A 15,105-nucleotide genomic window follows, 5' to 3' on the forward strand; every position below is an offset into this window, starting at 1 on the left:
GTACACAGAATATTATAAAACACAGAAAATAAGATTATCTGCACTTTCTGACAAGCGGGAAGATGAGTAGCCTGGACAGTTATATTGTTTTAGTGCAGCAGTAATTCGCCTGTGCCTATTGCTCGTATATGAGCTGAACAAACTGCAGAAAGGGAAGAAGCAGTTCTTTACTTAAGCGCAGTGAAATGTATTCATATAAACTCCTTTTGCAGTGTTACGTTGTTGTTGCACTGAACTCTCTCTGGTCACAAAACACCTGCAGCACGAGTCTAATGAGGAGAAAATCCTACACGTCCTGTATGTTCTCACAGATTCAAGGAGTAATGTAACATTGTTGTAGTCTAATTACTCCACATATTCTGGACAAGTTAACACGTCTAATTTTATGAAGTCAAGAGTATGTTTTGAATTTAAAACCTCATTAGGACTGATTGTAGACTGAGCAGTGATAGAAAGTAACCAAGTACATATTTTTTCACTATATTCTATCAAATTACTTGTACAAAATGTAATCAACTAATAAATTATAATGTATTCTGATATATTTATGAATCAATAATTATAATACAGTGATATAGTTCTGAAATAGGTCATTCTGGATAGCGAGTATCTTTACTTTTGGAGTATATTTTAATGTATTTTTAGTATATTTTTGAATGCAGTTCCTTTACTGCATAATGTACTGTGGTACATTATTTCTACTTTTACTAAAAGACACAGCCACTGTGTCTGAGTAAATATATGTACATATGACTGTTAGACCATTTAAATTTTGTTATATTCGTAACATTTGTTAAAGATTCATTCTACACTTAGCATGAAAGTTTATTCTTCAAACTAATCTGAACTCAAGGTCCCGCTGATGAAGACTGAAAAACCCCAGTGTAACCGGTTGAAATGATTTTGTCAGAATCATAAAGTGTGAGCAAAGACGTCTTTTCCTCAAACAAGGACTGTGAAATAAAAGAGCAGATGTAGCTGAAGGAGGGTAATGGTATTAGTAGTGGTGGTAGGTGGTAGTTAACAGCATTCACTGCAGTGATAATTATAGTAGGACTAGTAGCCAGTATTCAAATCACTCTCATCTTTCTAATAATAACAGCGCTACAGAGGCATGTGGTTTTGGGGCTTTGTGCTCTGCACGGAGAAGGATGACTCTGTTCTCAGGTCAACTCTGGTCTGCATTCCTGACCTTTCTTTGTTTGTCCTTAAGATATGTCAGAGGAGAATACATTCTTCTAACAGCAGGCTCAACACTCAGACCTCCCTGCTTCTCAGCATCAGGGGCCTGAAGCTAAACTACAGAAAAAATATTTTTCTATAGGTGGAATTAATGATTTAGGCCAAAAAAGACATTAAGTATGATGGGCTGATTGTCTGGAGCTTTCGTTCGCCGCGCTACCTTTATTTACACAGCGGAAAATTTAACCAAATCTTTTAATCAAATCGTCTGAGCCCTGAGCAGTGCCCCTGGAAATTAAGCACCATATAGACATATAGGGTTTCTCTGCACATGGAGCTCCTGCAGCGCAGCGCTCTGCCGAGCTACAGAGAGCTGTTTTTAAAAAGGGGTCCTCCAGGGGAAGCTGGACTGTGAGGAAAACCAGACAGAGGAAATCACACCCAGTTGCGCCCATAGCCGCCCATCTGGCTCCCTCACATCTGCAGAGACATTATCTCTGTAAAATTTTGGCATGCTTATGGCAGTTACTTTGTGGTTGATGCAAACGTTGGCTACAAGAAAAGCATTTTAAATGGTAGTTAAAGATAGAAAATAAACACATGACTACCAAAGGCATTCAAAATATTAAGTTTAAGGCACTGCAAATAGATTAGAGAGTGTGTGTGTGTGTGTGTGTGTGTGTGTGTGTACGAGAGATCCTGGAGGGAAGAATTAATGTCTTTCAGGAATTCCAAACTACTTTCCTCCCATAAACAGTGAGTCTGAAATAAGATGTGCTATGTCAACACAAAAGCAGAGCATTTTGATAATGATTTAAACAAGCTATGTGTTATTTATAAATCTATTTTTAGAAAAATGACACCATCTAAAACAACTCAGAATGTCAGTTCAAAAACATTTCATATCAACCACGAACTCAAAAGACTGACAGACAAAAGAATAGATGATAATGACAGCGGCTGCCTTCGGACAAACATATTTCATACTTGAGCAGATGATTTCCAGATGGAAGTGGGAGGATCCGACAGACCTCAGAAGCCAATTAACCAGGGCCACTTGAAGGGACAGTCGAATCTGCCACTTGTAGTGCCAAAAAATAAGCATGGTGACATGACGACATGACAACGGTGGAGGGTCGCTTTCCACTGCTAAGATCAAATGTTCAGATTTCAAAGGTTTTTATGTTTATGTAAACCTCAAGCTTCAAAAGATGGAGGTGGTTTTACAATAGAGCACTGTGTGACTGTTGTAGCCTACGTCTCAGGACCAACACGCTATGGAAAACACATGAATTTCACACGAAAACCAAAATTTGCTCGAAAGAAGAAGGCAAAGTTAGGATATGTGATGAAAATTAAGTATTTATTTGCTTAGTTATAATACCCTATAATCGGAAACATCATACTTTAAACCATACACACAGAAAGTTGGCCAGTTTATTGATCCAGAAGCCAATAAATCCAACTTTTGTTTTCATAGCCTACTTTCTACTGAATAAAATTCTTCCACAGAAGTGGCACAGAGGGTTCCTAGCAGACATAGCTAATTTATGTTCACATTTCCTTTCTCCCTCCTGACTCAGAGGAATGTGTTGATGTTTTTGTTAGAGCTCCCTTTTAACGGCACAAGTTCCAAGGAATGGGGATAACCACAAGGTCAGAGATATTCAAATACTTGGGAAGGGTATTCATAAGCCACAATGCACTTTCCAGTTGTTTGTTGAACTGGAGGGTCCTGTCTCTATCTCTCTCACACACACACATTAAGCTATCTTAACCCCACTATGAGCCAAAGTTAAGATACTCAGTCTTCAGACGGCTCAGTCTGGTGCCATGACTGCGAATAATGAGCGCGAGGAGCTCATGTTTATCTTTAAGTCCCAGAGAGATGTCCGTAGTTTCCCTCAGAGCGTCCCTGATGTCACTCACTTGCTTCACTACATGGCCGTTCAGCTGCTGCTCCTCTCTCAGCTCAGTTTCTTGACTTTGTTTAAACTTCACCTCCAGCTCCAGCAGAGACTTGTCCACGTTTGAAAACGCCTCGCTGATCTGGGAGATCTCCCGCTGGAGGAACTTGCCGTAGCTGTCCTCTCCGTCCAGGTCGTGCGCCACAGTCCGGCCGATGCCCTCCAGCAGCCGCGCCGCGTCCTCCGCCTGCAGCTTGGTGATGACGAAGTCGTCCCGCACCACGGAGTCGCGCTCCTCGGAGGCACCACATGGATACACATCCGAGAATTTAAACAGCATCTGGCACTGCTCCGGGTCTTCCGTCTCGTCGTAGTCCCCGTCCGGGACAAAGAAGTGATGGAAAGTGCCATTGGAGATCTCCGGCTGGAGGGGCCCGGTGTAGACTGCCGAGCAAACCGGCCAAGATGCGACTATGATGAGCAGCAGTGGGACGGGATCCATCATGTACCTCCTCTCTCTCTTTGACGACCAGCATCTGTACTGGCAGCAGGATCCAGCGCACAGTTTTCATCCCGACTCATGTTACACAGCGCCCCGTCACCTAAAAGGCACAGACCGTCTGTTCGAGTAAGGAGGGCCCCTCGTGGCCCCCAACCACAGTGTCAGTGCAGAGCCACGAGGCTGCTTTCCAACAATAGTCACACGAAACAATATGACTAAGTTTATACTGTTACACTAGGCCTATTATTAGCCCATATCTTATATGTATATATATATATATATATATATTTTCTGACTACATAATGTTGAAGCAGGATTCACAACATAAACTGACAGTTTGGCTTATGTGTGCAAAATCATAATTTCACCTCTCTCATCCAGTCCTATTTCAAGACGGATTTGTTTTATTCCAGTTTGCTTTGTTGTTTGTTTTACAGCATTTATCAGTAACTTACTAACTTATGTAGCCTGTCAATCAAATTAGGAGCAATTTCAGGGTTTACTCTTGTGTTTTGTGCATAATCAGCAGCTCAATTTGCATTTTTTCCTCTACACTTTGTTCTTGTGTTTCTCCTACCAGAAACCTTTTCTGAGCTTTTATAAAAGCCTCATTAATGTCAGTCACTGTATAAAAACAATAAGAAAAAATTAAAGTAGTAAACCAAAGTCTCAAGTCGTGGCAAGTCCAAGAGTCTTTGCTAAAGTCACAAACACCTTTAAGTACTAATAATTAAACACTTAATCTCTGCCTGGATACAATCCTCTCTGCCACAAACACCAACCCCTTCTCACAAGTGTACAGTCTTGCCTAACCCTGATCACATAACAGAACAAAACAATAATAATTTCCCTAATGGTAAAATAAAACTAATAAACATTTTCAGAATCCATGTGTCAACATTTACACTGTCAAAAAAAACCCAAAAAATTTAATGGAACAATTAAATTGATTATTTCAGTTCCCAACGAATAAGTCATGCCAAAAAACTATGCATGCAATAAAGGAGAAAATGGCCTAGGAGTACGCAGGAATGACGTTTGGATGTGTATCTTTAAACAACAGATTGAGTGCATGTTAAGAAAGTGCAGATCCATTGCAATTGCATTCCCAGACTGTGAGAGTTAGGGCAGAGTAGTTAGAGCTCAATCTGATGACTTCAGTCAGGTGATTACATTACTCCACTGAGGGAGAGTCCCCTGGGATATGATCCCCTCTACTGCACATCCTGTCTTGGATAATTACATCATCAGTAGGTGGTCTCAGATACGGCTCTCAGCATGTCAATGGTATACTCACACAAACTGGAAACATATGGCGGGCTGCAAACACTGGGCTGGAAGCTGCCCAGTTTTGTTTGATCCATCCATCTATATCGTATACTGTATCTGGAGCAGCAGGGGGTTTGTGTTTTTGTTGCTACAAAACACGGTTGAGATGAGACACACTGATTTTTCAAAAATAACACATAACAGACCGGATTATTTGCCAAAAAAATTGAAGAATGGAAAATACAAAATGTGCTTGGTCACACTGCTACTGGCTGGAGTGCTGGCTGCGCATGTTCCCTCCCTCACCTTCCTCGACTGAGACCAACAAGCAGATTAGAGCAGGGGGATAAAAAAAAGGGTTTACTTTCCCCGAGAGACGGGACACAGGTTGGCAAGCGGTAAGCAGTCAGCAGAGGTAAACAAAACAAAACCAAAAGGGTTCAAGCAGGCAGGTAAAAATATATTTAAAAAAACTAGCTGTGATCAAAGATAAAAAAACAGAAAGGCAGATACAAGAAAACACGTTTGGAACAGGCAGCTAAATTCAAGCCCAGTTGTCCTCGACTCAACTCTTGTTGTATAGACCTACGTCTTGAACACTATAACTAGGAGGCAGGCTGCTTTAAATACAACCTGAATTGTATTTGTATTCAAATACAATCTGAACTGTATTTAAAGCAGTGATCTTTTTTTTCCAGGGTTAAACACAACACTGACGTACACCGACAACACATCCAGCAGACACTCAGTAACATTATCATGAATTTGGAGTTGTGTTTCTGTCCACATGATCAATGAAAGTCCAATACTTGCTCTCTTTTTAGATCTATTTTTGGTCTCTCCAACTCCTGAAAATTTTCTGTGGGTTTGTCACTATGAACAACCACTTTTACATTGCACACAGATCTATTGTTAATATAGAAATATTGATTATTGCAGGTTTAAAACGTATTTTTCAGCATTACTGAACAGAATTTATATTACTCTGGACCTTGAACTGACGCTGATATTCTCTCTGCTGATGGAGTTAAACCTTTTCCACTCTATATTTGTCACAGACACACGTTGCACTTTCTATGTGATTTATTTTTAAAGTCTGAGTCACGACTCAACAGTAGCTCATGACAGATTTTAAAGGTGTCACCAAGGGGTCAGCACTTAAAAGAAAAAGTCAGTGTCATGGCATCTGCAGCACAATAGTGCAGTCATAACATTCAGTATGAAGTTATGGAAATATTTAACAATTGCACTTTAGAACAACGGTGGGAAACCCAGTAAATGCATGTGTTTTGTATTTACCTCTCTAACTTTGGGTCACCAGAGAAAAGCTTTTTAGACAAAAAAGTTGTTTGTTTGAAAACTACTGTTGCACTGCTGAATGAACGATACAAGCAAAGATAGTTTGAGGCTTCCCAGCATGCAGCTTTCCCTGTTCCTTCATAAGTTACACACCTGAATAAATACACTGTCATAAACACTGATGGAGTAAACTGACCAGCTCGCCAAGACAGAGCGGGTTACTGCAGGGCAAAGCTGTCTGAAGGCAGATGTAGCAACAGATGCAACAACAAATATAATTTAGCGGAGTTGCGAGGGATGTTCTTGTTGATCCTCTACTGTATACTGTTGTGTGTGTGTGTGTGTGTGTGTGTGTTTGTGTGTGTGTGCGCGTGTGTTCGTGTGTACACAGAGGACTGAGGGCTTTAGTTTGGACAGATGCCTTTCAGATGGTGGTGATGGGTTTCCTCTCAGTGCTGATCTGAAAGAGCAAGAGAGTCGAGTGCCTGCAGGCTGTGTGGGAGGCTGCAGAGACTGACTCACAGTGAATCTTAATGACCTCATGCTCATCACAACCAGAAGAATCAGTTAGATTTAATAATTCACAAGACAGAGGTTTTGGCTAGATATCAGCCGTGAATCTGGGTTAATTTATGTAGCCCTTCATTACAGCAAGCTCTTAAAGGAATTAAGACATTTACATATGGCTAATCAACAATCACATTATTAACCTTCTTAAAACACCTTTCATGGTGTTTTTTATATAATGCAAGACATAACACGAGCGAAACAAGCAGTCAACGCCATGACTGAGTATTTCCACCTTGGAACTGCAGTGAACCCATGGATGCAATGACAGTCTCATAAACACAGATTCATTCAGCCAGGGTTTCATACATCACACACCTAAGGAACCAATCCCGTCAACTTGTGGAGACCGGGGTGGGCAAAATAAACCTGAAGCATTGTCAGTACAGAGAGCGAGAGTTAGCATTAGCACAGCTACTAACACTGTGTCAGCCACTGCCAGATACAAGCTAACAAATAACTAGCTTACCTTTCTGATACCTCTTCTAGTTACAGATCTTGGTGCACAACAAACTCCTCACTCTGCAACAAACTCCTGGGTCTGGGTCTGACAAAGGCTCAAACATGTGGCAGAGTCTCTGCTGTTTCCTCTGCCAACCATCTTGATAGGCACTGAAGTTTCACCTGTGCAAGCAGCGGTGGTGGGCGGGGCTTAAAGCCTCGTGATTTCTCAATGAGGAAGTAAGTGTAGATGTGCTTCCAGCCCCACTTTTCCACTTTCCTCCCACTTTTTATGTGGGAAAACCTTAAACCTTAAAACATGTCTGGAGAGGAATTTTAATATCAGTGTAGTTTAGATATTCCTGCAGAAAATTTAACAAATATTGACAGATCACTTCATAAAGAGCAGTGTGAAGTGTATTAAAAATACATCCATGAAGAGATTCAATGAAGCAGAGGAAGTAATTATTCCATTGTCAGAAGTCTCATTAGACCGTAATGCAATACTGCCACAAGACATACCATTTGGTGCTATTTTTCACCTATATTTCCCCTTTATAATCACCGCCACAGACATTTTTGTTCTCTCTTCCTACACCTATAGACAAGAGCTGACTGATGACACTTTCATGAGCCCGCGTGCTCAACAATGTTTAAAAGCAATAAGGTCACAAACTTTCTGGAAAGTGAGCGCATCAAATCCACAGGACACAAAGTCACTGACGGTCACAGATGTATATCCAAAGGTGAAAGAAATATTCCATCATGCCCCTGACAGTGTTATTAAAGGGAACAGTGTTGATGACAAATAACCTCTGCCCTCAGCTTTGACACCTCTCTGGATCCCCTCCAGTAGAAGCACATCCTATCAGCCCATAATCCTGAGATACAGCTCCTACCAGACTCAGGCCCTGACTCTGCTCTTCCAGTGACAATAACTACGTGAAGAAGGACTGTTTGTTGGAAATTTTGAAAACAGTGTTTGTTAAAACGTAATTATTTGTCGCTCAATTATCAGCGTTCTGTCGCTCAGCCTCCTCACTCTGCTCATCATACTGTCTTGTGTTATGTTGTCTGCTCTCGGGATGTCTTTTTCCCATGTGCACAACCTTTGTGTAACCCTTTTTCAGCCCCCAAGCAAGCATTTTGACATAGCATGAAGTGCTTTTGTTTTGTTGCTGTATAACTAATGATTTCCAGTTCCCTGTCTCATCGGATGATGCTGTTCCCAGGTTTTCCTTCACTGTAGTTTTCAGTGGATCTCTACACAATTCTTCATTTAAACTGACGATACTGATGACCACGCAAACCAGTTAATTATTCATCATCACACTCAGAACTGTGACCTATCAGGGCCGCCAGCAACTAACCAAAATGTGTTATTCACAGATTAATTTGTGCTGCAGACCACAAAGTTAAGGTGAACAAGCAGATCCAATATGTCAAATTTTATAGTGTGATGCTGGATGTTGGATCGGTTTGCAGGTGGAGCACCCTGCATATAAATGAAAAATAGCACAAAATTATGATTTACAAAGTTTTCATAGTAGATTATGTCTAGTCTGTGCAGAATTAATGAAATTGACCCAGTGCTCAGATGTCGGTTTGTTCATCCATCCAGCTCTGCAAAGTAATTTGAGGCTGCAGCTTCTCAGGGCAGGACGCTTTACTCTGGTCAACTCATCTGTCACTGCTGTTACTCACGCCTCATATCTGAATCTCACCCCTCTTTCATCCCTGCTGTATCTTCACCAGCTGTTACGCAAAAAGCATTATAGCAAAAAGTATTCAAACTTTCATACAATTTCATTGCTTGAAATGGCTCAGTTGCATTCTCAAAAAATGCTTTATTCAGTAGGCACAAATCTTAAAATACTACAATAACTACATCAACAGTTTATGGCGCATATATCCTCCCCTTTTCCTGCTCTGTATAATTTAAACAAGGCTTTCCAGGTGTGCTCTCAGTTCAGATGCTTAAAACTCATCATGAATAGACCTCAGCACATAAGAGGAGCCAGTAAAAGCTTTAACCCAGTGAACTGATAAGAAACACGCTGACAGCCTGTGAACGGGGACGCACCTTTGAAAAAGACTTGACAAGAGTCCACAGCCTTGTGTCTGTCTCTGTGTGGCTGTACTTACACACAGTGGTGATGTGAGCTAAATGCTAATGTCAGTATGCTCACAATGGCAATGCTAACATGCTGTTTAGCAGGTATAATGTTTACCATCTTAGTTTAGCATGTTGACACTTGCTGATCTGCAACGCAAAAAGCGGAATGTCCCTGAGTTTACAGGTATAAAGTAAAACAGCAACAACGTCAGCAGGATTCAACCTCTGGAGACTATGAATGTCTGCACACACCGTCATGACCGTCAGTCTGATAGTTGTTGAGATATTTCAGTGTGGACCAAAGTGGAGGACCCACCAACGCACTGTCAGTGCTGTCCCTGCAGCCACGCCTCCTGCATGGCTAAACAAATAACTACTCAAATGAAAGCATTGGAAAGTGTTTTCATGAAGCCTATTTTGTCTTTAGCACCAACAGTTATTTGACATAACAGATCTCACTGAATACACTTTAAAGAACAGTAAAGAGCTTGTTGTACAATGCTGCAAACAGTTTCCTGTACTCGGCTAGCTGTGTGCTCTCGTGATTTGTGGACGTCAGTGTTGTGACTCCTTGGGCCCCTGCTGGTCATCCTTGGCTCCGTTCATACCTCAGCACTGTTGGATTTATGGCCACAGTCTCAGTGGGCCCAGTGATTACCTTCCTAACCTGCGCTGTAAATCTGTGCTGTATGAATAACATCAGCAACCTGGAGGTCCTCGGAGAGACCAAGAACTAATGTCTGCAGTCTGCACGAGTCTTATATACGAGGCTGGGCTGGAATTGTGTCTGCTTTGGAAAACCGCTCTTCACAAAATGTGAATAATGCAGCTTCTGTTTTGTTGGTAAACAGACCCACAGGTTTAACTCTGGTGCCTCGCACAAAACATCCAACTGCTGCAGCTACAGGCGACTGAGCTGAACTGAAACCAGAGCATCTTTCTTCTCTTTTTTAATAGGAAACACAAATATGAAAAAGCTGCTTCCCCACCCGTTTTCACTAGACACTGCTGCCTAACATTAACATTAAGTGTGTGTGTGTGTGTGTTAGTGTGTGTAAGATCATCTGCTTAATCAATGACAGTAAAAGCAGGTGTGTATCATTACCTCTAGCACTGATTGACTGATTGCTGTGAGACGATGTTAAAACTGTTCTGCAGTTCTGTCTTGTGGTCCCGTGCAGAGAAATCAGTGTCTAGCTGTGGGTCCTTGCCATGTGTCTGTGGGCTGTTAGCAGTTCCTTCCCCGAAATTCCCCATAAAGAGGTAAAATTATGTTGTCAGATAAAGAGAAATTATGTGCAGTATAATGTGTTTTTTATACATAGCTCTGTACTTGGATAACTGAAGAAGGATTTTGAATGCAGGGCTTTACTTGAGATGAAGTATTTAGATATTGTTGTATTGCCACTTTTACTTGAGTGAAGGATCTAAACTCTTCTTTAGCTCTTGGCTTTTTTCTCTTCTCTCTTCTTTTTTTTTTGCATGGACTTTTCCTATAAAAATGCTTCTTTAATATTCCCTATTTAAGTTTTCCAGTGCCACACAACACCTACCATCCTTTATATGGAGTGGCAGCACCACGAGATAGAAAAGCATAAATCGGTTTCTGCTCTGCTGTGAAACCACAGCTTTTTAGGCCAGTATGGAACGTCTGCTGGTCAAAGAGGTGAAAGGAAATATCCTCGTGTAGGCGTCCAACAGTAAGACAGAATGAAGGAAATAATAAAAGTATTAAGCGTCTGTCATTAGGGCTCAAAACAAACCAGACCTTTTGCGTGTTTCTTCTGCAGTGTTTAGATTTCTCTGTAAAAAATGAAGCCTTAACCGACAAGACATGAACGGAAAAGCAGTTAGAGACGAGGGCTGAGCGTCAGTGGCAGTAAACAGTCATAACGTAGTGGGAAAATCCTACAAAACTCAAATAGTGGGTTTGTCATTGAAACACAATCTTTTTAACAATATGTTATATGAAGACTCTCTGGCAAGAAGATTTGTGGTTTGTGATAATAGCAAGGAGGAAAAAAAAAAAAAGAAAACAATTTCTGCACTCGGCCATGCTCTGGTTTGTTCCATAAGCAGATTTAGTTAAACTCATGATCATGATATCAGCAAGGCCCAGAGGCTGCCTGTCTGCCATTTTTACATTGTAACAGAAACAAAAATGAAGAGACCAGATTTGATTTAAAAGATACAATCCATGATTTATTACAGAAAAGAGTGATATCCAAATTATTTCATGTTGTATTATTTTTATACATCTCAATATGTTTTTACATGTAAACAGGAACGAAGTAAACAATGTTATTGATACACTTCATGTCACGACTGATACCATCCTAATGTACAGTTAAATCTATGGTCTAGCGTCACTGTGCTTCCACGTCAAGTCACGTCACTTGCTCAAGCACAATCCTATTAGGAGGCATAGCATAGAACAGAAAGCTTAATCCCCTCTAGACTGCTTTGTTTTCAGATGTGCAAGGTCATGCCATTATTACTTATCGTACAATACCCATATTGTGCTATTGCCGTCAGCAGAAGGCATGAGACACACCTTTCCACCACTGTGCAGCATTTGTATTAGTGAGAAGTTGAGCTAATGCTCTCAGAGAGAAGATAACGAGGAAGAGATGATTAGTAGCTGGGCAAGTCAAACATCCAAGGTCATGTTATGACTCATAAAATTATCCCTATCCCATTAGGTTAAACACTTCAGCTCTTAGAGGGTAAACATAATTCTAACTCCCAGTTGAATGTTCAAACAAAACAGGTCTGAGATTTGTTTTTATCAGACTCTCCTTGGAATGCAGTCGTGGACAGATTGTGTGAATCAGTCTGGCGTCTAAGATATTGTTTAGAAAATACTCTTACAGTATAAAATTCTGCCACATCGAGAAACACGTGTCTTGTCCCGACCTCCAAAAATCATCAACACTGAAAAAGGGAGGTGATATGTTTAAGACGCTGTTAACAACTTTACAGAAGTTAGCACTGCTCAAAGCAGGTGTTAGGTCATGCATACTCTACAGTACAAACGTACCAGTACATTTACATCTGTTCAAAGGAAATGTAGCACTCGAGGATAACAACATGCATAGATTTTCAATGTTCACATAGCAGGGAAGATATTCTGAAAACCTGGAGTAGTTTCCTAAATGTTTGAATAAGATTTAAAAACAAACATCTCTCTCTTGTGAGTGAAATGATTATGAATCACGGGGTTGAACATTAAGACTTGAAATCATCTTTTTTTTTTTTGCCTACAACCTGCATCATAAGTCTCCATGATTAACTGTATGATTGTATTCCATGATTTCTGCTCTGCTCTAATACACTCGCTGGGATTATGCAAAAAGAAAATCAAACATGCTTTTAATCGTGAGTTTGCATTAGTCATGCAATGCACTGCAGTGCAAAAATATATATCTAAAAAAGCAGGATACCTTTGATTGCATCTTAGAAAATATGGTAAAAAGTTGATCATCTGCAAACATTCAGAGGACACCTGAGAAATGTGGACGTTACTTTGTCTATCTGAGGGTGAAAACAGGTGAACTCAGACTCATACTGGTAACACAAAGTAAATAGTATAAAAACATTACATACGTCATAAAATGTATATACAAAGAACTGCGAAATAAGTGAATGAACAAATCCAAATAATGTACAACTCTCTTGCAAAATGAGGGAATCAGTTTCCTCAGTGTTGCGCAGTGCATTCAGGGTAGTGACATTCTTCACCTCCACATGTTACATTATTGTAACTTTCACTTTTACTCTGCATATCTTAACCATCACACATACGATCATATTCACCAGCACATCATCGACATGACCTGTGCTGGGTCAGGGTTTGAGCCGACGTTTAAGTTTTCATCACCTCCCAAATACAACTCCCTCATTAATGCCTCACTTTACACACTCCACAACTTTCCATCTCAACATGAATGATGCAGGAAATCATTGTGATTCTGACTCAGCCTCACAGATGGATGTGTCACTCATGCTGCCTATTTTCCTGAGTTCTCGTCGGGCAAAAACATGCTGCTCTAATCCATGGCATCAGAACTCACCACAATAAAAGGCAGCGTCACGACTCTTCGTTTAACGAAACCAAATTTCCCAGTCTCTCATCGATAAAGGTCAGAAATCAGCAGAAACCGCATCTGACCATGTGCTTAATAAAAGACTGGAAGTGAAGTATGTTAGTGTACTTTGTGAGGGAAGAACAGTGGATGGATGTTCTTTGCAAACTGAACCTCTAAGCCACAGGTATGCCTAAGTGATCCAAGTTTCAACCACGCTTCAGGGTTTCCAACAGCAAATGAAAAACAGGCTGCGAGCGCAGGACGGAAGAGCAGATTTGTAGCTCCTGCATGCGAGCGTACACGTTGCTCATGATGGGAGTCGCGTTACAACGTACACCGTCGATGTGTTTCAGAGTCATTAGCTGAGAACCGAGTAGGTACTGTGGTGTGACTCACGTCCAACACAAATCCTTACAGGAGGGTTCAGAGAGTTTACAGCAGATCAGACAACAGAACAAGGAGAGAGAATATTTCTTGCACTTGAAAAAAGCACGTGCAGCACAAACAGGCACACGTGATGTCGGTGACACAATTGTGGGGTGCACAACTGTAGGCACAATCAAATCGCACAAAGTTCACATTTCCTCAACTCAAGACAGTCAAGCTCAGCAGTTGCACAGACAGAGATTAACACACAGCTCACACTGAGTACAGACACATGTGAACCAGGCTTCAAGACAAGGACTTTATCTATCAAAAGGTACAAAACAATATTACCATGCACTTTATACGACTTCGTAGAGTTCTTTGTCAAATGTACTGAACGGATGATAACATCCTCAACGATGAGTGCTGTTTTTTTTTCTGTTTGTTATTTCTTTCTTTGCAGTTTATGCAACGGCAGCAAATATTAATCAGCATGCTTCAAGGGCAATATACAGTCGCTTTGCAAGAACATCGTCTGTTTTATTTGGTAGCCACATCACCAGAAACACTTTTGCAACAACAAAAACGCTAAGCGCCACAGGGAGCTCTCTAGAAGAGCGGCTCTGCTGACACTTATGGGAAAAATACGCGGCCATGCTGCTGGCTGCACCAGACTGCAGACTCTAAGCGAAGTGCTAGCTGCCACACAGAGAAGAGTGCAGGATGGGTGCCAGGAAGTGAACAGTGGTGATCTGCAGCCCTTGATCTGCATAGTAAACATTACAATTGCACAGGTTTTCCCAGTGAAGCCATGACACAGCACAGACCCCAGGGCGACCTGCCGGATGAAGCCAGGTGAGGGATTGGGGCGGGGCAGAGAGAGAGAGAGAGGGTCAGAGCCAGAAACCAAGAGCAGCGCCAACGGTGGACGTGGAACAGATGGCGAGGGAGGGGTCAGGGCCGGAGCCCGGGCTGAAGCCAAACGGGCTTGGGGATCTGGATCTGGTCACTGAAGAGGGGCGTCTTTGGTGTACAGAATCAGCCGAGTGAAGCTAGACTCTCAAAGCTAAAATACACAAATAAGCAGGCAGGGGGAGGTTGTGCCTGTGAGTTGAGGGCTGTGCGGCGTGTAGTGGAGACGTAGGGGTAAAGCTAAGGCCACTCGTGGTGATAACGCCGTCCGTTCTTCTTTCTCTCCTTCTGCAGGTGCTCCAGTTCTGCTTCGTACATCATCTCCTGCATCAGGTACTTTTCCCTCCTCATGCGATCGCAGAGGTCCTTCGGCATGTCCGGAATGAGGTACGCTATGAAGGACTTGATCCCAAACACCAGGTGCTGAGGAAAGCATTAATCATTTATGAGTTACCT

The 15,105-nt window shown here is 41.5% G+C and overlaps 2 protein-coding genes across 4 annotated transcripts in view; both read right to left on the bottom strand.

Annotated features, from left to right (window-relative positions):
* Positions 1-2,526: 2,526 nt before the first annotated feature.
* fibina (fin bud initiation factor a) lies at positions 2,527-7,304 on the bottom strand. Its single transcript, XM_056387469.1, has 2 exons — positions 7,196-7,304; positions 2,527-3,709 (listed from the first exon to the last, which is right to left on the bottom strand). Exon 2 carries the CDS (start codon positions 3,592-3,594, stop codon positions 2,965-2,967), a length of 630 nt encoding a protein of 209 aa, XP_056243444.1. The 5' UTR covers positions 3,595-3,709; positions 7,196-7,304; the 3' UTR covers positions 2,527-2,964.
* A 4,154-nt stretch (positions 7,305-11,458) lies between these two features.
* The window catches only part of ano3 (anoctamin 3), a 31,939-nt gene continuing 28,292 nt past the window's right edge, over positions 11,459-15,105 (bottom strand). For all 3 annotated transcript variants that reach the window (XM_056386875.1, XM_056386874.1, XM_056386873.1), the window contains exon 25: positions 11,459-15,072. In XM_056386875.1, the coding sequence (XP_056242850.1) occupies positions 14,890-15,072 (183 nt within the window). In that variant the 3' untranslated portion in view covers positions 11,459-14,889. The remainder of the gene's footprint in view (positions 15,073-15,105) is intronic.

The sequence above is a fragment of the Seriola aureovittata genome, chromosome 10 (assembly GCF_021018895.1).
Source record: "Seriola aureovittata isolate HTS-2021-v1 ecotype China chromosome 10, ASM2101889v1, whole genome shotgun sequence".
NCBI lineage: Eukaryota > Metazoa > Chordata > Actinopteri > Carangiformes > Carangidae > Seriola > Seriola aureovittata.

Excerpts from the sequence above, each read along its gene's own strand:
- fibina (XM_056387469.1), bottom strand. The coding sequence starts at position 3,594 with ATGATGGATCCCGTCCCACTGCTGCTCATCATAGTCGCATCTTGGCCG.